At 49.4% G+C, this 24,804-nt stretch overlaps 10 protein-coding genes across 10 annotated transcripts; 5 read left to right on the forward strand and 5 right to left on the reverse strand.

Moving 5' to 3' along the window:
* Window positions 1-870: 870 nt before the first annotated feature.
* Window positions 871-2,407, forward strand: ABOM_009941 (MFS transporter; the record flags this gene model as incomplete). The annotated part of the gene is made up of 2 exons (XM_022537069.1): window positions 871-1,157; window positions 1,210-2,407. 2 exons carry the CDS (start codon window positions 871-873, stop codon window positions 2,405-2,407), a joined length of 1,485 nt encoding a protein of 494 aa, XP_022385065.1.
* Window positions 2,408-4,784: 2,377 nt separating this feature from the next.
* ABOM_009942 (putative aminotriazole resistance protein) lies at window positions 4,785-6,473 on the forward strand (the record flags this gene model as incomplete). The annotated part of the gene is made up of 4 exons (XM_022537070.1): window positions 4,785-5,056; window positions 5,114-5,623; window positions 5,679-5,835; window positions 5,910-6,473. The coding sequence occupies 4 exons, from the start codon at window positions 4,785-4,787 to the stop codon at window positions 6,471-6,473; spliced, it is 1,503 nt and encodes a 500-aa protein (XP_022385081.1).
* Window positions 6,474-6,949: 476 nt separating this feature from the next.
* Window positions 6,950-8,029, reverse strand: ABOM_009943 (Gfo/Idh/MocA family protein; the record flags this gene model as incomplete). Its single annotated transcript, XM_022537071.1, has 1 exon — window positions 6,950-8,029. The coding sequence occupies one exon, from the start codon at window positions 8,027-8,029 to the stop codon at window positions 6,950-6,952; it is 1,080 nt and encodes a 359-aa protein (XP_022385080.1).
* A 1,350-nt stretch (window positions 8,030-9,379) lies between these two features.
* ABOM_009944 (uncharacterized protein) lies at window positions 9,380-10,026 on the reverse strand (the record flags this gene model as incomplete). The annotated part of the gene is made up of 3 exons (XM_022537072.1): window positions 9,380-9,609; window positions 9,673-9,884; window positions 9,938-10,026. 3 exons carry the CDS (start codon window positions 10,024-10,026, stop codon window positions 9,380-9,382), a joined length of 531 nt encoding a protein of 176 aa, XP_022385085.1.
* A 1,689-nt stretch (window positions 10,027-11,715) lies between these two features.
* ABOM_009945 (cytochrome P450) lies at window positions 11,716-13,284 on the forward strand (the record flags this gene model as incomplete). Its single annotated transcript, XM_022537073.1, has 1 exon — window positions 11,716-13,284. One exon carries the CDS (start codon window positions 11,716-11,718, stop codon window positions 13,282-13,284), a length of 1,569 nt encoding a protein of 522 aa, XP_022385067.1.
* A 480-nt stretch (window positions 13,285-13,764) lies between these two features.
* ABOM_009946 (uncharacterized protein) lies at window positions 13,765-16,112 on the reverse strand (the record flags this gene model as incomplete). Its single annotated transcript, XM_022537074.1, has 3 exons — window positions 13,765-14,514; window positions 14,572-14,714; window positions 14,765-16,112. The coding sequence occupies 3 exons, from the start codon at window positions 16,110-16,112 to the stop codon at window positions 13,765-13,767; spliced, it is 2,241 nt and encodes a 746-aa protein (XP_022385069.1).
* A 2,215-nt stretch (window positions 16,113-18,327) lies between these two features.
* Window positions 18,328-19,550, forward strand: ABOM_009947 (putative lipase/esterase family protein; the record flags this gene model as incomplete). The annotated part of the gene is made up of 3 exons (XM_022537075.1): window positions 18,328-18,915; window positions 18,982-19,402; window positions 19,459-19,550. 3 exons carry the CDS (start codon window positions 18,328-18,330, stop codon window positions 19,548-19,550), a joined length of 1,101 nt encoding a protein of 366 aa, XP_022385068.1.
* Window positions 19,551-20,014: 464 nt separating this feature from the next.
* ABOM_009948 (DUF4238 domain-containing protein) lies at window positions 20,015-21,828 on the forward strand (the record flags this gene model as incomplete). Its single annotated transcript, XM_022537076.1, has 2 exons — window positions 20,015-21,464; window positions 21,524-21,828. The coding sequence occupies 2 exons, from the start codon at window positions 20,015-20,017 to the stop codon at window positions 21,826-21,828; spliced, it is 1,755 nt and encodes a 584-aa protein (XP_022385079.1).
* Window positions 21,829-21,957: 129 nt separating this feature from the next.
* ABOM_009949 (NADH:flavin oxidoreductase/NADH oxidase family protein) lies at window positions 21,958-23,292 on the reverse strand (the record flags this gene model as incomplete). Its single annotated transcript, XM_022537077.1, has 1 exon — window positions 21,958-23,292. One exon carries the CDS (start codon window positions 23,290-23,292, stop codon window positions 21,958-21,960), a length of 1,335 nt encoding a protein of 444 aa, XP_022385083.1.
* A 700-nt stretch (window positions 23,293-23,992) lies between these two features.
* Window positions 23,993-24,537, reverse strand: ABOM_009950 (GNAT family N-acetyltransferase; the record flags this gene model as incomplete). The annotated part of the gene is made up of 2 exons (XM_022537078.1): window positions 23,993-24,326; window positions 24,380-24,537. 2 exons carry the CDS (start codon window positions 24,535-24,537, stop codon window positions 23,993-23,995), a joined length of 492 nt encoding a protein of 163 aa, XP_022385070.1.
* Window positions 24,538-24,804: the final 267 nt, after the last annotated feature.

Here is a 24,804-nt window from a genome sequence, read left to right on the forward strand (position 1 = left end):
AAGCGAAATGATTGATTCAATCCGCTTTTCACCACCCAAGGTGCGGCAGTGTGTAGGGTCCTCATTGCCTCCCAACCGATATCTAGGCCTGCGGCACGAGCCTAAATGGTGGCTTCTACAGTACCTAAAGTATGCGGCTTTTACTTCCACTGATCGTGAGGTCATGCTGTCAATTTGTCGGCTCTCATACAGAGGATATACCCTTTGAATACTGAGTATCCTTACAGGGTTTCTGACCCTTGCGTCTCGGCGGTCAGGAAGGACAACCCTCCTGGACTCTTTCATACCGGGAAAGAGACAGATTCTTAGTACAATCTGGCATACAGATCTCTACATGGTATTCTAACTGTTATAGTAGGGATGATTGACAGCCTTGGGTGTGAAGCCTACCTGTCCAAAAAATGCGGCCAGTATGCCATGCCATGTATGAGCTCACCCTACGAATACTCGGTACCCGTCGGATGGAAAAAGTACCAGACCAGTCTCTGGCGCCTAAGTCTAATGTAGTATAAATTTAGTACCGATTTGTAGCAGAGGGAGACCAACCCGCGTACAGAGACAGTTACAACTTGTGGGGTAAATCCAACATCTCGGCAAAGAGCGAATGTCCGAGCCCTGACTAAACCCGAGGGCAGGCAAGAGATGGTCACTAAAAGTCTGCCAGCCTGCTCCACTTTTTTCACGTCTAGCTTCGTTTCCTCCAGCATTAGGGATTAGCTCCTGCACGGTTTAGATGGCCGTTGACGCAACGGTGCAAAAGTGATGTGCCGATTTGCCGATAGCCCCCAATAAAAGCCGCCAGAACCCTCAAGGCACGACTTGGAAAAGAAAAAAACAAAAAATGCAAGCAAAACCGAGCTGCAAAATGAGATGGGGATGACAGACTTGCCTGAGATTGACCACGCACGGCGTGCAGACGTAGAAAAGGCTGCTAATCATCGCGGACCGGACCCAAACTTGGTCGGGTGGGAGGAAAATGACCCAGAGAACCCGCATAACTTCTCGACGCTCTACAAATGTTGGATTACTTTCCAGCTCGGCATGCTGGCCCTGAGCGCCAGTTTAGGCTCGAGTATCATCTCCCCCGCGCAGACCAAGCTGGAAGCATACTTAGGTATTAGCGCCGAAGTCAGCATTCTCCCAGTGTCTCTTTACATGTAAGCCGCCTCTACCTGACCCGCGGGCATTCCACTGATAAGGAAAATACAGTCTTGGTTTCGCTTTTGGGCCACTATGCTGGGCTCCTATCTCGGAAATCTGGGGACGCCGCTGGTCGATGCTCCCGGCCGTGTTCCTGCTGGGCATTTTCAGTATCGGTACCGCAACGAGCAAGAATACCGCTGCCATCCTCGTCACCCGATACTTTGCAGGGGTTTTCGGCTCGGCTCCGGTCAGTAATGTATCGGCAGCCCTGGGGGACTTCTTTCATATGAAGGCGCGCGCCGTTGCCAGCACATCCTACGCCATCTGCGTTGTGGGCGGACCAACTATGGGGCCAATCATTGGCGCTGCCCTGGTCAACAATCCACGCCTGGGTTGGCGCTGGACCGAGTATATTGAGGCGATCATCGTCTTTTTTGTCTTCACAGTCACCTTCTTCTGTTTACCGGAGGTGTATGGCCCCGTCCTGCTACATAAAAAGGCGAAGCGCCTGCGCAAGGAGACCGGCAACCAAGAGTTATACCACCCCCACGAGCATATGAAAATCGATGCGTATAGTATTGTCACCAAGCATTTCTCCCGCCCGCTGGTCATGCTGGTGACGGAACCAATGGTGGCGGTTATTGCGCTATACGCCTCGTTCACCTATGCTCTACTTTACCTCACCCTTGAAGTGTTCCCCATTGTCTTTGCCGATATCCGCCAATGGAAGCCCGTTGTTGCCACCTTACCCTTCATCGGCCTCTTTGTTGGCGTCCTGCTGTCCGCCGCGTTCATCATTCTCGTCGGCCAGCCGTACTACATCCGCAAATGGGAAGAAGGCGGCGGGAAACCGGTCCCAGAGGCACGTCTGATGCCCATGGCGGTTGGAGGGTTTTTGTTCGCAGGGGGCCTCTTCTGGTTTGGCTGGACAGCGGAACCCTCCTATTCGTGGGGGCTCCCTGTCGTAGCCGCGGTGGTGTTCGGGTGCGGATTCTGTATCATCTTTGGCCAATGTATCAATTTCCTCGTCGATACCTACGGGCCATACGCGGCCTCAGCCACTGCCTCTAACACATTTTTGCGAAGTGTACTGGCTGCTGCATTCCCCCTTTTCGCTCAACAGATGTTCCACAATCTCGGTGTGGGACCAGCGATGTCGATCCTTGGGGGTATCGCAGCGGTACTGATTCCGGTTCCTTTTCTCTTCCGGATTTACGGCGTGCGGTTGAGAAAGATGTCGAGGTTTGCGCCTTTTAAAGGGTAATGGTTGAGGCATCGACAAAACTTGACCCTACAAACACGTCTAGCCACCTGGAAATGAAAAAGAAATACCGTGACGGTGGAAATACATGAGAGCCCATACTCTTTAAGTACCAGAGATTAAGGTAGCTTCAAGTATCTAATAAGGCGCTCTGGGCCAGTACTATGCAGGCTGCTGCTTGCACTTCAAGCTGGCATTACCACTCTTCTGAGTGTGATTTTCTGGCCTCGTCCAGTAACCGCGCTGGAGGAAGGCCACTTCAAGACAAAATTTTAACCGTGGGCGGTCGATCTAGTAAGGTTGGCCGGGTTATGTGGAGGTTCTTACCGTAGACTCTACATGCTAATTCCACACAGACTAGTTCATAATACACATATTCCATATCAGATGGATTGAATATGGACTGATCATGTTACCGAACGGTCCCCTTCACGGAGAGTTATATTTTTGTTTCTCGCATTGTATTTCGCCGACTTGGCTCGGTTTATTTGTTTCTAGCCACCATCTCAGTTACCGGTGTGCCTGTCCGTTTCTGTGGGACCAGGATAGCATCCACTACCCTAGGTAAAACATATGCCTTCTCGAGCAACGAATATCAAAGAGTAATATCAACCCCTGTCGAACTAGAGAAGTCCTATTACAGTTTTAATGTAGCTCGTAGCTCGTTACGAACTACAGATATGCCGATAAGCTGCTGTAGCGCGATGTAACTCCAGGCAGGGTAGGCACATCACTATTAGTCTCATAAATGTTGGTTAAGGATAGATAAGAACTAGTTTAATATTTAAATCAGAAGCCTATCTTGCTACAAGAGACGGGGGCCACTGGGAGTCCTTATAAATGTTCTCCCATCTAGATAGGGTAATATCTTCCCCTTCCCAACGGTAGGGATACACTAGACACTACTCATCTCTAATCCTTGGAACAATCGCTATCAAGACTGTTCTGTATACTCTCCTTGTGCAACGTCAGATCAAGAATGCTAATCAATAAAACCGCGAGCCCCAGAGTCAAGGATCAGTATGTCTCTGCATATTGTTAAATGCTCCGGAGAAGTTCCGCCAGTCGAAGAGTGAGCACATCGGGATCGAGTACTGGGGCGCCCTCAGCGTATCTCTATCCTTCCCAGGTTCTAACGTCCTTATGACCTCCCCGAAGGGCTCAATAGATCTCGCAGAACTTGGTGACGGGCAGCTCATACAACATTTTAGCCCAAGTACGACAACAACACTTACTATGCCTCATGACTAGTAGGTATGGTGCAATAGTGAGGTCAGGCTCTACGATCTCAGCGTACGTAGTACCATTATGTCCAGACTGAGCCATATCAAATCACCAGACTTCCCTCCCATTCTACCCACAGAAAGAGATGCTGCTAGTAAGATATATATCTATATAAATGTGTATATCGAAAGCATCCCACCATGAGTCAAGGTCTAAGAGAACTTAACAGAACGCCTAAGGTTCGTCTTAACTACTCAGTACAAATGTGTACAGAGTAAGTTCGAGCACAACAATTCTTTAGTGGCCAGTGCTCGTAGCGAGATCGAGAATATGCGAGATACATTCCTTCAGGTAACTTGGGTCTCGCTTACGTTTTTTAGAGACGGGTCACGAACTTAATTATTCATTAATTATTCATTCTTTTTATTACGAATGAAAATGAACCTCAGGTGTTGTTTCGAGCCACAACTAATTTAGCTCATCAGACAGGCTCAGCCCTAGTTTGGTTTAACTTGGTTCTCAACCAACCGCACCAGCTGATTGCGACTAGTAATTAAACTAGCTGAGATCCACACATCCTTATCCTCAAATTTCCCCCCCACCTCTGGACGGACTGCGACTGCATTTTTGCGACCTGGCCGGTGGTGTACTGCTGCTGATGCAACCATACGGAGTCTGCGTGATCCGGATATTCTTAGAATGAGAGGCCGGTTTACGAAGCTAGCTTGGACCCCTGAGATCTTCAAAGCACTTAGAGCAAGATAATATTGAAGACTATGAGCCATGCTCGTCCTCGAGACATTATTCGACGCCATTAAAATGATCTATAGCACAACTGGCAGCTTTGCACCCTTCTGTAGTGCTGGCCTTCACCGAGGCCACCTCCTGCAGATTTCCCGAGCAAGGGGAGCCTCGCTCAGAATTCGACGGATCCATGAACTGAGCTCAACGTCACAATGGGGATATATCTGGTGGCTGATATTTATTTAATAGTAGTACCACCGGTCAAGCTCCGACAGCGCAAAGCTGGCGTAGCGGAAAATCTCCCGCACTATTCGTAATCAATTCCGCGGCGCCAAAACCCTTGCACGAGCTCACATCACCGTCCATCGCCATCGCAGGAATTCCTCAGCGCTATCTCTTCTCACGGCGCAAAATGGAGAAGACAGGGCCGGCGGAGGCGAGCGAATGCCATGGGGAAATGGATAATAAGGTCGCATCTACAACGGTTCAAGCGCCCCGCGACAATGAAGCCCGACCGGCAGCCTTTTCATCCACCATTCAAGAGATCCTGTTCGTCGCTGTTGCGACCATGGCCATTGCCATGTCGTCCCTCCTCACTGGGACCATCACGGTGCTCACGTCCCAAGTTCAGAGGGACCTGAACATGACCACCGCGGAGCTGACGTGGCTGACCAGTTCCTCCTCGTGCGTCGTCTCATGTTTCCTGTCCATGGCGGTTCTGTGCTAATGGCCTCTCACCAGTCTGGCTTCCGGCTCCTTTCTCCTTTTCTTCGGTCGGTTGGCGGACCTCTTTGGCCGCAAAGCGCTTTTCATCGGTGGCATGGCTTTTTTTGCCGTCTTCGCCCTGGCTGCCGGGTTTTCCAAAACGCCCATGCAAGTCGACATTCTCAACGGTGTCATGGGCCTGATGTCGGCTTCGTCTGTCCCGCCCGCGCAGGGGATGCTAGCCAACATCTACCAGAAACCATCGAAAAGAAAGAACAGGGTCTTTGCCTGTTTCAGCGCCGGGAACCCCTTGGGCTTCGTCTTCGGTAGTATATTTTCCGGTATTGCTACGCAGCTGTTCAACTGGAGAGCCAGCTTCTTCTTACTGGCCATCATTTACGTCGTCATTGTAGCGATTGCGCTGTTCACCGTCCCAGCAGATAATACACCCACGGAGAAAATGTCCATCGAGGCCGTCAAGAGGTTCGACGTGGTGGGTACCATCTTGACCGTCGCCGGTATTGGCTTGTTTTCTGCTGCGCTGAGGTTAGCCATCTATCCCAGCCGACCAAGGCTCTGGCTAACACCCTCCCTCCAACAGTCTTGGCTCGGACGCTCCTCAAGGTTGGAAGACTCCGTACGTCCTCGTCTGCCTCATCCTAGGTGTCGTCCTCATTGTTGCCTTCGTCTTCTGGGAGTGCTGGTATTCATACCCCCTCATCCCCATGTCCATCTGGCGCGATCGTGACTTCTCGCTGGTCATCGCGGTTCTTCTGCTCGGCTTTCTCGCTTCCCAATTATGACATTCTGGATCTCTCTCTTCATGCAAGAGATTAAGCAATACTCCGCCCTTCCCGTCGCCGTGCACATGCTGCCCATGGCGATCATGGGCATCATCGTCAACATCATCGCAGGACTTATCATGCACCGCGTGTCCAATACCCTCCTTATGCTCCTTGGTGCCACTTCGTATGTCGGATCCTTCCTCCTGATGGGTCTTCAACACTCGGACAGTAGTTACTGGGCTTTCATCTTCCCGGGCTTGCTTCTCGCGGTGATCGGCGCCGACTTCGAATTCTGCGTGGCGAACATGTACGTCATGAGTTCTCTGCCGCCAGAACAGCAGAGTATCGCAGGAGGGATTTTCCAGACGGTGACAAAGCTATGTGTGGCCATCGGTATGGGGATCAGTACCGCCATCTTTGATGCGGTTCAGGCGAGAGGAACGGCGACAAGCGGGTATTTTAAAAATGACCCGATCGAGCCGTATAGTGCGACATTCCTGTACTGCGCAGGGATTGCCGCTCTTGGTATTCCACTGTGTGCATTTCTAAGAATTGGCGCACAGGGTCACGGTGGGGATGCAAAGAAGGGGACGGATGATGAGAAGGTCTGATGCTCATGCTTACCAATTAGTCAAAGTATAGATACCAAGGGACTGTCCCCTGGAAGGTCAAAAAGGCTGGAAAGATATAGACCAAACTAGATTAGATTAATAGATTTTTCACAATGTTCGATTTATCCCAGAAGAACGGTGTTGAAGACCAGCGTATAATCTACACATGCTTGAGTAGAGATCCTACTAGGTATGCTATCTTATAAACTTATCGACGGTCGGCGAGGTATACAGACCCATTCAGCCGCTAATCAGGGCTTACATGGTGCTCCTGTGTATATAAACTCCTCAATTACTGACTTCTATACTGATACCATTGGACATACTGGCGGGGGAAAAGTAGACCAACTACCACCCATAGTAGGTACGGGCACCTAATACGATAACGAAACAAACCACGTAATGAGAGAGGTTCAATGACCTTTTTGTAAATTCATCTACTGCAACATTTATAAAAAATGACAAAAAGCTATTTGCTAGACAAGGTCAATTGCACGGTTTTCACGCATTGAGCGATCTGCTGCAAGCACAATTGATAAGGATTGAATAGCATCATTCATATGTTGTGTGAGATCTCGATCTTCGCGAATGGCATCCAACAGAAACTGTTGCTCCCGAGAACATAGTTCATAATGGTCTGGCTCGCTCTCCATCGATAGGACCTGATCGCGAGCGCGCCCGTCAACCACGGTGCTCAAGCGTAGCTTTGATGTCTTCGTGTGGCTGTTGATATCGGCCGAAGCCCCAGCACTATCGCTGCTATCTGCCTCATCCATCACAATTGAAACTGATCCACGGGGGCCCATCACATCTTTCACGAAGTACGCTGTCTCCGATATCATTGGACCCCATCCGGCTTCATACCACCCCACCGATCCATTGGCAAATAACACCTGAAGATGACCATAGTTGACCTGTCCAGCTGACGGAAGATCATCGCAGAGACGAAGGCCCATGCCACGCACTTGGACTGGCTTGCTGTCAGCAATTTGCAACATCACATCCACATAATGCACGCCGCAGTCCACGATTGGGTTTTTCACATCCTGGATGAGACGTTTATGAATGGCCCACGCGTCACCACTAGAGCGCTGATTCAGGTTCATCCGCATGACAAACGGTGGGCCGAGCTGTCGAGCGCGGTGGATGAATTCGATCCAGCTAGGATGATGCCGGAGGATATAGCCGATGACCAACTTGCGATTTGTTTTCCGCGCTGTGCTCACCACACGTTCTGCATCTTCGACTGTTGTTGCTAGAGGTTTCTCTACAAAGACATGGGCCCCAGACTCCATCGCTGCCACGGCATAATCAGCATGAGTTGCCGTGTGCGTGTTGATTGACACAATATTGGGCTTCAGTGTGAGGGCCTCCTCGAAGCTAGATAAGAAAGGATATTCCTTAAGTTCATCCGGTAGGTTCTTGACTGGACTGCGATTATAGAGACCAATAATCTGAAAACCTGGGTTACGGTGGTACGCCAGGGCATGGCTGTGGCCCATCTGGCCCATGCCAACCACTACTACCGATAACCGCTGATCCGAATATGTTTCCATTTCAGAGTCTCTCGGACTGAATCTCTGTACGCTGCTTTACTGTAGAAGGAAGAAAGGTGAAAGCAGGAAGGAAGCAGCACTTTGCAGTTGAAGAGATGATTGTCTTTTAACCAAAACATAAGGATGGGCTAACCCTTGTTCAAGGGTAACATTAAGGATGGATGGAACGTTAAAATGCTTCTTTCATGTCACCTTACAGGAAAGGGATCTGTATGATGAGGAAGTGGAGTGCTGAATAATGTTTTAATTGGCTTGTCTATACTCCATAGTTGGCGCCATAGCGCAATCCTATCGAACGATTTATGACTCACGGATCCTTTCAATTCCGCTGTTAACCAAGTAGGACCAACATTATTACCAAGTCTAAATCACGAACTTTTATCCTAGGGGCCAAATTTACTGGGACCTACTTGTAACCCTGCGTTAACTCCACCAAGACAAGACGACTGTGGTTGACCTTGCGGTATTTGCTGACAGAGCCCCCCCAAATGTACCAGCGGTTCCGACCAAGCCAAGTCAATCATTACCGCGGCTCATAAGGTGACCCTTGTCGTCGTACACCTTACGTTTACGATATAGATGCAACGTCTTACGTCCACTTCTCGCTGAACCAACGGGCCGTGCCGTTATATCGCAGTTTTGTGCAATGTGAATATCGTAACGACAAGTGGTGTCAACATTGTTGAAGATCCAAAGGCAGAGCTTAGAAAAGTTGAAGTTTGGATACTCATGCAGAGGCGACTGAAAGGTCAATGCAAATGGCCATTTCAGAGATGGTAACCCCCAGTAGAATGGGTTTTCAAACGAAGAACAGCAGAGCTCTGAAGTCCTAAGGAGAGCAAGGTCGAAACGTTCTAATTAGCGTAATGCAATTTACTCGCTACATTAGGTGACTACGTAAATACTATACATCCCAACGAATCTGTAGGGTTCATAGCGACTATATCTCAGGATGCATCTAACCAAGAATGTTTGGGAGGATATAAAAGTAAAACTCTAATGACGTAGAAGATCACCAGCTAAGTAAACGGGGGTAAAACACACATACACACACACATATATATATATATGTGTAGTATATACATGATTAGACAATCATTTTCTCTGAGTTCAAGAGTCTTCTTCATCTATCGTCCCTTACTTCAAGCATTCTTCATTCTTCACTCGGCCATTTGCTGTGTCCCTGGTGCTGCCATGTGGTTTGTCCTTGGTTTGGATTCCCAAAGCATTTCCTCCAAAGGCCCCTAGTAGTGTGAAAACCTGTTTACACTGCCAACGCTTACCCCTTTCGTACCATAGAATATTCTAAATCCAGTGGATCGAAGCGGAAGGTGAAATATCCCCTTACACTCATAGATCCAGTACTGTGCAGCAGCAGCGATTATCAATTTCTTGTCTCACTGTGAGCTCAGTGGATTCCAGCGTGTTTTCAAGAGCATCGACTGTATGTAGTAAGGCCCTTTCATGAGCGCTTAAAAGAGAGGAAGCCAGAAGACGCGCGGTAAAAGCTTGGTAGTTTATCCATTTTGTGGCGACAGAATCAGACAAAGACTCAATTTCAGATTCCCGAGACCATAACGCTGTGGAATTGATAATTAGCAATCGTAATCAGTGCTACTAAGGGACGTGACTACGATACTTACAATCATGAATGTCGCGCCAACACCGCGGAAAGCCAAACTCTTTCTCGCCCGGCCAGTCCTGCTCGTTGGGCTGTGACGGCTTCGGGCGAGAAAACAATGCTTCGATCAGAGCGATAATGCAATCATGTGCTTCTCCATAGTCTTCCGCTATGGAGAGGAGCATCGCCCAAACCCTGCTGCTCTGGGTGGAATGCCATTGAGGCTGGTGGGAGCTGTTAAACTTGAGACTGTGTCGTGTAGGGGGAGTGTGCCTTCAAGATAGGACCGTAACGTCGTGAGCTCGGTGGGGTCAAGGAAAAAGAGGTCTCGATCGTGGGAGATGCGGGCGAACCACTCTGCGTACTGGCTCGCCATGGTGAATTCTATCTGATACCATTCAACTATTTCATTCCAAGTAGATGAAAGAAACGAGATGCGATACCGCCCCAAGATATAGGAATATCCCTTAAATAATGCGAATGACAAGGCATATCCCTGGGGCTTAGATCCTAGTTGCGGCCTTAGCTATGCTGACTACATTAGGGCTATTTTCTGCTCGGATGGCTGATCGCGACCAGTTTGGGAACTGGCACCTTAAATATTCCCCCTCCGTTTACTTTGTTAACGTAATACGGCCTGATTTGCACGAAGCCATCTGACTATTATCCTTGTCTTCAAAGTCATGCGGAATAGTTGTGATTGGGAGTGGCATGTTTGGTTCTTAGTCAGATCATGTAAGACATGAAACAACCCAGGTGAGCCCTACTAGATAATGGATTGAACCAAAATATCTTACTCTCTTATTGAAATGCGGGGAAGAGAGGCAAAGCTACTAGAGCCCATTGTATTTCCTACGCGCCCCTCAGCGATGGAACAACCCTGCGGCAGTTGGCCTGCCCCCCGGCCTAAATGATAACATAGAACTTCAACATCGCAGAAAGCGCAGTCTACTCGTCTTCCCTCGCATCCCCCCTCCCCCCTCTCAGTCCAATCGCGGTTCCTGAATTTAGTCATTGAATAGGACTGTCTCCCCGTCATGCCGTCCTTTCCTTTTTCCTGTGTGCCGATATTCATATTTTCTCAAAAATAAGGTTCCCCGTGTCAACTGGGCGGTAACGGCGTAACGCTTGGGGTCATTATCTATGTGGCTTACTTCTAAGAAGAACTTGACCTTACATAGGTACATCGCAACACTCAGAGCATGCCAGACAATCTCTCTAGACGAAACCATGGAGCGTTTACTAGAGCCATGAAGGCAGTAGCCAGTTTGATTATGCGCAACCGAACTGGTAATGAATTTACAGGTCCGAGGAACCGGTATGTCAACACTGGACAAAGTCAAAGATGCAGAGAGTACAAAAAAGGCTTACTTTGGCTCTGAACTGCTATTGAGTATGGAGAGTGATGGTTTACAATGGACACTTTGGCGAAGTGGATGGCGATGGCCGTATTAGGTCAATATAGCAACGTCATACTAGTATCAAGTCCTTTCATCACCCATGAAAATGGATCAGCAAATGTTGTAGGCTTAGGAGAGAGCTCGGGGCAACTGGTACAGGAAATTGCCGGCATTTGGAAGGCAATCTGCGACTGGATATCGCTTATAAGTAGCATACGATCGATATTCCGCGGATGGCCAGCTGCCCCACTTGTTAGCTTCTGAGTCGCTCGAGTTCATGGCGGTTTATACTTCTCATGGAATGTAAATCCCGAGAGAACGGTCGAGGAACCCCGCATCGTGGATCTACTCCAGGATAATGAGTGAGTTACGATGCCAGCGAGGGCTGCAGCTGATACGTGGTGTGACGATCATTGCTGTATATGGATACATTTTCGCCGAAGGTTTCCATATTCAGCGCGAATTTCGGCGAACATTACTCTCCTCCATAGTACCTTGCTGGAAATTGATGTGTAGGTAACTCTAGTCCATGGTAATGGACTGCACAGGATATGTTATAAAGATGTCCAAAATACCGAAGAATGGAGAGATGAGAAAAGAAGCGTGTATCCTGATAACTCGCCTCCAACACCCACGAGCCAGATATTCATCATAATCCGGACGAGATGTACAGCTTACTTCTCATCGTCACTTTCCATTTCCTCCTCATCTACTATATTGTGATACCGATTATCAACTACTTCCGCGACCCTAAGGGTCTCCGAAAGTACCCTAGTCTGACCTTTGTGTCCGGCATCTCTGACCTCCCACTCATTTACTACTCCCACAAAGGCATCCGCTCGCAGGCCCTCTTCGAAGCACACAAAAAGCACCCGGTCCTCCGAATTGGGCCCGATAAACTCTCCTACGCAGACCCCGTTGCCATCAAAGACATTTACGGACACGGGACGAAGTGTACCAAGGATGTCTTCTACTCAGCACTATCCGGCTCACACTACCACCTTGCAGACGTAGTGGACAAGGAAGAGCATGCTCGAAAGCGCAAAGTTCTCTCAAGCGCCTACGCCATCAAGAATCTTGAAAATTGGGAATACAAGGTGGCCGATATGACGCAACGCATCATCAAAGCATTCGATGAGAGATGTACCGGTCCATTGCGCAAAGGCCAAAATCCAGACCCCAAGGACCTTACTATAGATTATCGCATGTGGGCGAATCTGTACACCATCGCTGCCATTGCAAATATTGGACTGAGCGAAGATCTCCGATTTCTAGATCAAGGCAATGATATTATCGCGTCGGAAGCAAAAGATGGGACTGTGAAGAAGGTCCACTTTCGGGATTGTCTGTACGCCAATGCGTCCGCTACTTCGACTCTTGTGTGGGCCTATGATTGGTACGAGGCGATGGTCCGAGTCAGCAAACTGGTGTCCTCGACCTACCGCCAGAAATGGAAACTGGCTCAGGATTGGGACGGGATCGTGAACAACCGCGCGACAACACGGTGGAAGCGGTATGAGAAAGGAGAAAAGCTCGATGACTTCTTCTCTGCGCTCATGGAAGACAAGTCCGGTGCTGCAAATAACCTCGAATGGGGAGAAATCGTAGCTGAAGTGAGCATCATGATGAACGCTGGCTCTGATACCACAGGGATTTCCCTGAACAACGTGATGCTTCTTTTGCTGAAGAACCCGCACTGTCTGGAAAAGCTCCGGGAGGAAATCGACGGGGTCCTAGAAGACGATGAGGTTATTGCGCCTTATGACAAAGTGAAGCATCTGCCCTATTTGCGAGCTTGTCTCGATGAAAACATGCGCCTGTATCCCCCGGTGTCATTCCATGTTCCGCGCCGGACACCTCAGGAAGGTGCCACTATCAGAGGTGAATTTGTGGCGGGCGATACTTCCGTCGGTATATCGGCGTATGTGGTCCATCGCAACGAGGATATATTTCCAGACCCAGACACATATAAGCCTGAGCGCTGGCTCGGTGAAAAGGGTCGTGATCTTCAGCCATATTTTGTTGCTTTCAGTGCGGGTGCGAGAGGGTGCATCGGTCGTAATATCAGCTATCTAGAACAAACGATTCTTCTAGCTTCACTTGTGCATCGCTTCGAATTCGCTTTGCCGTCGCCGTCCTGGGAGCCGGTCAGGCATGAAACGACAAATTCTAACTCAGGACCTATGCCGCTGAAGGTGTGGAGGCGAGCAAGTAGGGTATGTGGGGATAGCTAGCCAACAAATGTGCGAATAGAGCTCTAGTTCATAGACCGTTCAATTCAACATCTTTCTTGCGCTTAGGCTAAGGCAACACTCATTATCCCAACCTTGGGGAACTACTAACAGGCTTAAACTGCTTTCTCAAGTATAAAACCACAGTTTTGGGAACGATAAGTTGATAGAGGAAACGTCAAAGTTTCCGCGATATCTAAATCTTACTTAATAGCCAGGCAAAAGGAACGCAACTATAGTCTGATGCGTGCAGGTACTCGGTGGCAGTTTTGATGGATGCATTCCAATAAATACACGAGTTATTACTCTATATTCAAAGAGATCATATAGCCAGGTATTGTATATGTACAATTCTCAAAATGTCTAAAGGTAAGTTCACAGAGTAGTCATCGTAATATATAGGTATCATCATCATGCACAGAGGACAAATGTTGGACACAGTTGGTCCCAAAAGATATTTAAACAACCATAAAAAAAACACATCTAAAGAAGGAAACTGATGACTGTAGCCGCAGCACAGATAGCAAGGCTGGGTCTCCAAGCAGGGGCAGCATTCTCCTCATCCTTGTCCGACGACGAGGTGCTGTTCTCTGACTGCTTGCCGCTGAGATCGCCAGGACCAAACGGCTTATACCCACCGCTAATGCTGGACGATTTCTTGGTGGAGTCCTTGACACACTTGCTGTCATCTGTGTATGCTGACCATGCAGCTTCCCATGCCGTTTCAGGTTCGAGCAGCATCTTCATGGTGTAGAAGATCCGGCAGTCGGCGTCTTCGTAGATATACTGAAGTGGGGTTCCTGACTCATCACCCTTGCGGATCTGGTCTTGAACCTGAATACGACTGCTGTAATCGCCCGCGCGAGTGAGAAGCACGTCGGGGTTGGCAAGCTTTGTGAGAGAGTCGTCATCCAGGGTTTCAATGCCCAAGGGTGCGGTGAGGTTCATCATTGTCTGGAGGGTAAGGGGGATGGTGTTCAATGGAATAACCTCTCCACCCTTGGAGCCACCAATGGTCTGCATGGCACCCTCCTGGGGACGACCACCAACGGCAATGGCTTTGACGCCTGCAATGTTCTTCAGCTCCTCGTGGAATGAAGCGCAGGAAGATCCACAAAGACCGTCAGAGAACATGACGATGTTTTCCGCCGCAAACGGAGGGTCTCCAGCGGGAGGGTTCAAGAATTTGAAGCCTGACTGGTCCAGGATGCTGACTGGGTTGCTATTGGACATCTGTATCCTGTAAGCTGGGACTGCTCGTTGTTCTAGGGATTCATAGGCTGCACTTACGTTGTACCTCATGATAGTTGTGAATTCATCATCGTTGTACTTGTGAGGACCGTAGAACTCATCCCACGATTTGAAGTTATCACCGTTAACATCGACAAAGTTCCAGTAAGCCCAATACCGGACGAGGCCAATATCGGCAAATCCTAGACCAGTTAGCTTTGCTCTATTTCACGGCGGACAGCTTTCTGCTTACTTTCGCCAGTAGCTTGCCTGATCAACCTCTGCACAGACTGATCCTCATAAACCGAACTGACAGCTTCGCCAATGAGCTTGTATTGCTCCTGTGCACGATATCTCTGAGCACTAAACGGCACTTCGCCGGGGAAGAGTTGCATGAAGGTATCGAGGAGAAGATCGGTGTCACCCCCACCGTTCTCTCGGAGGTCAATAATCAGCTTCTTCTTACCCGCGTCTGTGCAGTTGCCCAAAAACTGCTTCACCACGTCCTGGAACTCGATAGCAGCATCACTCCTCACAGACGAAGAAGTGTCAAAGGTAATAATCTTGAGGACCGCGACGTCTTCGAAATCAGACCCGTTCATAAAATAGCCAGCGACCATACCACTGCTGTGTTCAACAATTGGCCTGGGGTAGCCGTTGCTAGGGATGCTTTGCCGTTTCCAGTGATGAGGCGTTCCCTTGTAGGGCGTGTTCTTCATGGACGCGGCCGTTGCCTCGATGCTAGCAAAGCTACCGGTGCAGAGTTCTTCAAAGAACGACTTTCCGCTGGTTACTGCCGTCAGGTTTTGACGTACCTCAGCGAAGTTCCTGATGACGCGAGTGGTGTCATTTTTAAAAGTGATATTCGTCGTTGCTCCTTCATAAATGCCCAGACCGATGTTGACAAAACTGCCCGCCGAGGCGGCGGCGTTGCCCCTCCACATGAGGCTGTTGAACCGGGCATCGGCGTCGACGTACTGCTCCTGGGCGGCGATCTTGTTCAGATACGTTTGTGCATCTTCACCATTGATCTTAACGATTGGCGAAATTTCAATGCGAGCGTCGGAGTCTTTTTGCACAAGATCTGCGACAGCATAGGTCTCTGGCACACTGGTTCCGTCCTCTGAGACGGTAGTTACGGGGATCACACGTCCAAAATAGAAGACTTGGAGGATGTCGGGCACATAGTTGAAATGGAAGTTGCCTGTCTTCAGGGTCAACTTGTTGATCGCGAGCTGCACGTCGTATTCACTGTCATAGGAGGAAAGGTTTTCTTTGATCTTGTCCAATTCTCCAAGGAGGTCAACGGAGCCCAGTTCCCATGTGTCGGGGGTATTCTTCAAATAGCCAGTCTCCGAATGCCACTCCCACAGGAGCTTGAGCTGGTCAATGAGTGTCTTGTCTTGCTCCACAGCCACTGGCACAGATTTCAAGCACTCATAGGCCGTCTGGGCCGGGATGACTTGGCTCTCCTCGGCGAGTTGGCTAGCGCGTGCACACGGTTCCGAGGTGCCAGATGGTGCAGTATTCGAGGAAGTGGATGTAACGCTCTGGGCAGCAGCCAGAGCGGCCGAAACCAGAGTGATTCCGAAAAGACGCATGTTGCAAACCGCGCCCTAAGTCTGGTTTCTCGGAAGCCGCGGAAGAGGGGAATTAAGGGAGTTGACAAGCAAAAGGCTTCACGAACAAAGACTAATAGCGCGACAGACCACACCATTTATAACCACGAGGAGAAACAATACACTACGTTCTTGGCAACAGGGAGAAGAGAGGCGCAGCCTCATCAACTGTCCGAGGACAAGGCTGAAGAGGTGGGTCGAATGTGAACTTTGACTAGGGCTCTCCGAACGGTTTTCTTTTTTGGGAACTTGGGAACCCTAAACGACTTGTCAAATCTTTATGTCTTCGGCTGTCTGCAGGTTCTGAATACGACGTGGGCGCTAGGGAAATTTCCCCGGGCAAATAAGCACTACTTGTAAGCAAGCTGAACCCGACACAAACGGAAGAGTGTAACCACCCATAAGCATAACTTGATTATTGATTTATTTTGTTTATATTATGATTCCTTTTGCGGGCTATATTCGTGCCTACACGTTACCGTTGGGTATACTTGAGGGTGATCTGGTTCCCTTGCGGCGAGGCTCACTCCTATGACCCTCGTATGAGGCTATGGTGAATCGCTGACATCCCGTTCCAAAATTTCCATCGACAGGGTATTTTTCCGAAGGAAGTAAAGCGCCCCAGCAACCCGACAGCTCACCTTCCTGATGAAGAATAACGCAGGGTCTCAGAGACTGTGAGGGACTTTGGTCTGGAAGGTCAAGGTCTCCGGCCCCCACGGTCGAATTTGAGCAGAAGCCATCATTGATCCACTCTCTGAAGCTCTCAGGCGTGGGTGGCACTGAGTGCTGCCTGCTAAATCCATGGTACAAGGGCTGTGAGGTCTTGGCATCGTGCGATTCCCTCTCTGCCCGTAAACCTGAACAAGAGTTGAATTAGGAGCCCAACGATTGACTATTTTTGTTTCTGGCCCCAAAGACCGACGAGTAGCTTGTGGACTATTTTTATGAGATGTACTCCGAATTAGAGGATTCTGGAGACGGCCGTTCACTCCGTTATCTATGAGGCAATTGGCTCTTTTGTGGTGTTGTTGTTGTTTCACTTGTGGACCTCTGGGGAATAGGTCATGCAAACTGGCAGCGCTCTTGACGAACAGAAATCAGTTGATCAATTCCCATTCCATGGTTCTGCGCGTGCAGACCCAAGTCATCGACGATCGTATCATCGTAGAATATGAGTTGGGGCGTGGGCGAGTGCCAAGAATGTAGCCTGGAAGAGTGGATGATCCTGCTTCTTCAGTGACAAATGGAAGCCGGTCGTTCCGTGGTGGGGAAGAACTATCGAAACTTGGCAACGAAGAATGACTTCACTCCTCCAATTCCACCAACAGTGGATACGTCGATTTAATTTGCTGTATATGTTGCCCTGCAATTTTCATGTCCTGAACCCAAGCCATTCGCAGTTCTCTTTGGTTTGTTGAATCAACTCCCGCTGTTCCGGCAGTCAACCAGTGAAAGGCTCTTGGCGATGTAGCCTCACACCGTAGTTTCAGTTCCCCGTTGCTTTCTTGTCCCTATGAGGGAAAGTATACGTGAATGTCACTAACACCCGGGGATGATCCTTAGAGGGAAATTTGCAAACCCTCAGCTGTTTGCAAAGGGATTTAAATATCGCGTCACGTGTTAGGGTTCGCTCTTGTCAGCAGCACAATGATTCTGTGCTGTACAATCATTCAATGAGATCGGTCGGTATGTTCTATAAGGCTCAAGTGATAATCTCCTTGCCTGGAATTCTACAGCGGATCCGTGGCAGGGAACAATATGGCTTTGCATGCCTAAAGATGGACCACCTCCCAGGATACAGCAAGCCCACAGAGGCCGCAAACGTCCTTCTACAATCCTGCGTTTCTTCGCTTGTCCTTACCTCTCTAATCTCTGGACGGCCATAATGATAGGCTATAGACACAGCTTGGCTCAGCATACTACCCGAAGCATTACATCACGAGACTGTAAACACTGTTGCGGTTTGGATAAGTCTTGTTTGGCAGAGAAGCACTCCAAAGCCAACGTGCGCTTCAATCTCCATGAACCCAGATTCAGTCATGCGAGAGCAATGCTGGACAGTGAGTGACTCATTACTTCCACTCGTCGGGACGGATAGACGGCCGAATACGAAGTCGACCAAGTTTCCAGAAGGCCAACGGACTATAAATATGTGATGCGCAAACATACACACCGAGGCAAAAACCACAATACGATGTCCTTCCTTTATCGCTGGTTCGGACCCCTGTACGATGCTATTCTATGTCCAGGTCTGCCCTTGAGCATTCGCTGGCGCCTTGTCGCATTACAGCCGGTAGTCTTCCTTACAAATGCAATTCAATATTGGCGTGGCATACGTTCGAAACATCCCAAGACCACGATCTGGATTCCCTTGCGGCGTGCCCCGGGTCACTCCGTTCGCGCTATTGTATACCACCCCCTCGAGAAAGCGCCTAAGAATAAACCACGGGCTCTCCATCTCAACATTCACGGCGGCGGGTTCCTTGGAGGTCTCCCCGAAGGCAACACGCCGTTCTGTGATCGAGTCGCGGCAGAGACTGGGGCAGTAGTGATATCAACATCCCACCGATACTCCCCGCGATGTACTTTCCCCGTTGCGCACAGGGATGTCCAAGATGTAGCTGAATGGTTGATCGAAAACGCGGGGAGACTCTGGGACGCCGATCCGAGATTGCTGAGTGTGAGCGGATTCTCAACTGGAGGGAATCTGGCGCTGGGCGTTGCGCAATGGTTGGCCCGGTCGGAGTTCAACGTGAAGGCAGCGGTGATGTTTTACCCACCTGTAGGTTATACCTCCGTTTCTAGTGTGTTGGATGCTTGAAGATATTTTGTCTTGACTTACCCACAGGTTGATCTGCGGCTGTCGCCATGGGAAAAGCCGAAGCCGGCCACATATCCTGATACCGATCCTCTAGCTTTTGTTTGGCCCTTAATGGACGCATATGCCGGAACAGAGCGAGAAAAGTATCGGGATAACTCAATGCTCCATCCCATTCTGGCAGATATCGAGTTACTGCCAAGGAATATGCTGTTTATTTGTGCGAAAGTCGATATTCTTCTCCATGAGCAAACATTGTTTGTGAATAGACTGAAAGACGAAGCTGCAGCCCTTAATCGCAAAATCGAGTGCTCACAAGAAATATCTCAAGGTCATCCGACCAATAGGAGAGACAGAGTATCGCTGGCGTCAGGATGTGAGTCGGCTGCTCGCCGTCCTTATCACATCGAGGACATGTTCTTCGACGATCAGATACATGGATGGATTGAGGGTAAGTGGCTATATATCTGCATGTTGTTATACACGCTAACTATGGTTGGTAAGCAGTGCCTTCAATGTTCATCGATACCAAACTGAGAGACCAGGTCTATCATGATGCAGTGCGGTTTCTGGACAAAGTCTATACTTCCCAAGGATGAGCTGGCTTTCCTCTGCGGAATTCAATGTATCAGATGTAAAACGGTAATCTCCTGTTAAATCCTTCAATGATCCTTCAATCCCCCCTCCATCATATGTACATAGCAAGCCAGGGTCTCCTCTCATTACAATTACATTAATTAACAAATTTGTGGCTCGGTATCTAGTTGGCTATCCGGCGTAACACTATATTACAGCGAACAATCACAGCGAACGAAGGCTACAAGACGCAAGCACTGGCCACGTCAGCGACTGCATTCCCACAGCGCCTACCTGCAGCTAGACTTATTGGCGAATCACGCAAAGTCCAATGAGTCGAACAGAGACTGCGCAAGGCTGTGACGCGGGGCAGTAGCCTTCTCCCACACCTCGGCGCTTGTGGTCCATAAATATACGACATTGCAGCAACACTACACACACAGTCTCTCTCTCTCTCTCTGTCTCTTTGCAGACTACCAAATTCATTATGGCACAAACAACTGAATACAAGGCCGAGTATCATCACTTCATTCCGCGATTTCTCCTGCGCCAGTTCGCAGCTCTCGAGCAACCCTCACCTTCGCGTCGTTCGAGAAGAAGAAAGCCACGCGGCCAAAGACCACAAGGGCAGTCGCCCAAGGACCCGTTCGTCAATGCGATAGACTTGAAGAAGAATGCCCTGGTCCAAGTATCCGTATCACGCGAGTTTGGACTCGTGGACATGTACCGCGATCAAGGGTACTCGAACCCTAGACATATTGAGGATAATCTCGGAAAGTTGGAAGGCCATGCGGGTAGAATCATCAAAAGAGCATCAGATACATTTAGAGCCGGTCAGACACTTGAATTAACTCGCCGCGAAAGGGATACTATAAGAAAGTTCCTCTTTCTCATGAAATACCGGAACTCCACTTTCTATGCGCGATACAACCATGACAGCATCTCCACATACGATGCTAACGACAAACACCACATGGAACGCTACATGCGGGAAAAGAGATTCAAGTCGCCTCGTGATATCTGGTTTGCCAATCTCAAGACATTCTTGGATCTCGAGATGGATCCCGGCATGCTGTGGATCAACAAGGTTCAAAAACAGGCCTTCCCAGATGATGCAATGATGTTCATTGATCACATGCAGTTCAAATTTATGGCATTCTGTCAGCCTTTATCAGAGGAAGATGAGTTCATATTGACCCATAATGCGTATAGTGTCTTTGAGGGCCCTTCGGATGTCCACATTGACCCCGCCACCGGAAGGGTAGTCGAAGGAGTGTACACGGAATACCATACTTTTGCTCCGATTTCTGCGACACTCATCATTGTCTTGAGAAGCTCACTGCTCGTAGACCCCTCAAAGGAAGGCGCAGAGGATCTTCAGGGCGCGTGGGAAACGCTGCGGGAAACAGTCCGACAACAGCATCAAGCCCCTGATAGAGCCGTCTCGATGCTCCAATACCTGCCTATCAAGAAGTGTGGGAACTCGTACTCGACTACCATCAATGGGAAGCTCGTTCTGAAGCCGAACCGGGGCCCTCGGTCCCAAGACAGGTTCTACTTTACCTGTTTCCGTATATCTTCCTACTATGTCAATTTGATCAATACTATCTTCCTCGAGCAGGCAACTAAAGGAGACACTATAGTCTATAAATCTGGGTCGGCTCTTGGGAGAACCCTCAAATCATATCTCGAAACCGGCAGGCAGGGCTTCAAATTAGTGACTGAGGAGACCAATGACCGTCACCTGGCATTCCTACAGAAATTGGAGAAGATTGCAGGGCAATTAGTTGGGAAGGTCTGCCTGAGGTACAAGACCGTCGCACTCCCAAAGCCTCAGACCCATATGTCCCAGTGGGTTGCGGATATAGTTGGGTTGCAATTAGTTGGGTTGTCTGGCAAGTCCGATGCACCAGAAGCATACAAGCTCATGAAACCAGGTGAATGCCCCTTTAAATAGCTTTGCAAAGTACGGCCAAGAACTTACGATCATGTGCAGACGGGGGGTTGGACACCTATTTTCGTGACCTCGTGCAGTCGCAGCTTATGGTTTTCTTAAAGATCAAGATCGATGTGATTCTGAGCCGTTCCAAGTTAACACAAGATGACAGGTTGGATGTTAAATATCAGTTGCAGCAGCTATATATCACGTTTCCTGCGCAGCGTGTCTGGCTTTACGTGAAGATGATGCGAAATCTACCGAACTTCGACAGTCGAGACTTTAAGCAGATCCGTGAGCTAGAGATCAACGGGCCTGAGGATGATGTTGCGAAATGTGAGTATGCACGACCCAAGATTCTATGAGTCAATATTTATTTAGCTCGATCACAGTGATTGCTCTATATCCATCGCGGACCAGTCAGCTCACAATGTTGATGTTTTTGAAAGCCCAAATGACGGCTTCAGCCCTTATGTAACTGGTTGAGGCAATGTTTATCCCCGGAAAGCCTCTCCCTTGGGGAGGTCCATGAACCCATACATATTCATCTTGGGTGCATCTTCCTGGACCTGCTGGGCCCATTGTCCCAGGTGCTTCATGAAGAGCGCCAGGTTCTTTTCGTTGCTCAGATCAATCGGCTGCTCATCCTTGCCCACTTGCTTCATTTGTGTACCCGCGGCGGCGCTTGTCAAGCCGAAGTTCTGCTGGTCGACCTTCTGCTCAATCACACCAGCCACTCGGCCCTCAAGGATATCGCGGGGAAGGTTAAATTCTTGACAAGCAGGTCGAGCCAAACCAACACCATCCACCGTCTCCAGTGCAGCCACCATTCCCGCAGCCGTCCGGAGACCGCCCGTAACGTAGCTCTTTGTTTTGCTCAGCACGGGGGTAATCAGGGATGCAAATTCCAGGAAGAACGCCTCCCGGTTCTTGGTGGAATCCCGCTCGCGCGAGAACGCGGGTGCCTCATACGTTCCACCGGAGAGCTCCACAAAGTCGAACTCATTGTGTTCCAGAATCTGACAAAGTTGCTGGGCTTCGGCCGGGGTGAATCCCTCGGCCTGGAACTCGACCGAGTTGATCTTGATACCCAGAATAAACCCTGACGATGACGGCAACTCCTGTCGAATAGACCGGGCAACCTCCACAATCAGACGTGCCCGGTTCTCCAAGCTTCCACCATACTCATCGGTCCTCTGGTTCGTGGTCTGCGACAGGAACTGGGCCAGCAGATACCCGTGCGCGCCATGCAGCTGGATTCCATCGAATCCCGCCTTGTGGAGATAGACCGCGGCATGAGTCCATCTTTTAATGAGATCCTGGATCTCGTCCTTCGAGGCCGCATGTGGTTTTGCAAACTTCATCTTGATCGCCTCCGTCTGCAGCTGCACATCACTTGCCGATACGGGATCGGCCTGTACCCGCTCTTCCACCTGGCGACCGGGATGACTGACCTGCGCGACGATCAAACTGCCATGTTTCTTCGACTCCGACGCCATGCGAGAGAACGCCTCAAAACGTTCCCCATGGAAGGGGTTCTCCAGGTCAATGATGGGGTTTCCCGGGGCTTCTAGCTGATCGTATGCGATCATGATATTTCCGGTGGAGACCACGCCATAGCCACTCTCCCCCCAGCGCTTGTACAGGTTGATCAACTCATTGCTGGGAATTCCACGCGCTTTCAGATCTGTCGGGGACCAAGAGGATAACCGCTCCGTCATGGCACCCTTGTAGAAACGGTTGGGCGCGGTTCGCTGGCTGAAGGCGAAGTGGAGCGGCTCCCCCAGCGGGGTTACATCTACCGAGTCAGAGTGGTATCTCGCAGCCATCTTGTTTCTGAAGTCGTATCGGACTCGTCAGAACGGTACGGATATGAGATTCGTGCTGGAAGAGAGTCGTGAAAACGCAAAATTGCAGTGAAATTGGGAACGTGTTGCCGGCATTTTGTCGCCAGCTATACTAATCAAAAAAATGCAATTGATTTCAAAGCATGATGGGTCTCCAGTGCCCCCATGCTTGGCCGGGGAACGAATAATATTTAGCGATTCGATCCCACAATCCGACTCTTGTGCCGAAGTGGCTGCATTGGGACAGCATTGCTGACTACTAGTACGTGAAAGAAGCTCGTCTGCACAAGAGTGAGGCCGGATGGGCGTTAAGCCTAATCCAGTCGAAGTGTGTCTTACTCATGTCTTACTCATCTGTATCCTCAGGCATCTTCTGCAGTATGGTCACGTGAAATATGTATCATACAGAGTATGCGTGAAAAAGACCGTTGAATTTAGGATCGATTCCAAGCGTAGAAAAGTTCAGACTTAACCGATTTCTTTAGTCCTACGTGGCTGCTGGAGACCGTCTTCTTATTTAATCTTGATCATTTCCGTTATTATTTGGTGACATCTCTGCTCTATATAGGCCTTGAATCCACTACAAGAACCCCCTCTCTCCTCAAAGAAAAAAAAAACAAAACAAAACAAAACAAAAACAAAACAAAAAAAAGGGGGCAAAAGGTAAGGACAGGAAGACAAGTCACTCCCCAGCTCTAAAAGTACAGAAGTTAAGTGTATCCAGAACAACGCCCTTTTTCTCCACGGCTTTCCTTCTTCTCCCCTCAAACTGATACCCCGCCTTCACCAACACTTTTTGACTGGCTTCATTCCCATCATATACCTCCGCCTCTAGCTTTAAAACATGTGCAAAATTCTCAAAAGCCCACGCAGTCATTGCAGATATTGCTTCCGTAGCAATCCCCTTTCCCCAGTGGTCTTGACCCACCCAGTACCCGATCTCCATCGTCCGATAGTATACATCGTCTCTGGCTTTTAACCCAATGCTTCCGATGGCGATGTTATCCTCCCGCCGGCTAATGACGAAGTTGAGGACCGGCGAGCCAGCGTTCGCGATGGAAATCCAGACCTTGGCGTCTTCGATGGTGTAGGCTCGGGGAATCGGCTGCGTAGCCAACGGGCGATTTCCGGGTTGTTGCCTTCTTTGGCGATGGCTTCTACATCGCCCGCGTAGAAGGGGCGGATGAGGTGGTTGGACAGTTGGAGGATGGGGGTCGGTGCGTCCATTCTGTATTTTTGGTTGGTTTTTTTCCTGCGTTGGTATGTCTAGTATGAGTGCTGGATGTGAATGTATTGCTGAGTACTTTCATCAGTATTTATACTCCAAGTTGGGTCATTAGGAGTTCCTGTCTACATAAGAGGCACGTTCTAATGCATGACCCTGTGGTCAACTCTGCTGTCTTCGAATACAAAGTATGTGGCGGGTCGTATGAACAGTTGAGAATTTGGAACAAGAGACTGTGATCTGTTGACTGGGATCATGATCTTTATATA

The sequence above is a fragment of the Aspergillus bombycis genome (assembly GCF_001792695.1).
Source record: "Aspergillus bombycis strain NRRL26010 chromosome Unknown contig00114, whole genome shotgun sequence".
NCBI lineage: Eukaryota > Fungi > Ascomycota > Eurotiomycetes > Eurotiales > Aspergillaceae > Aspergillus > Aspergillus bombycis.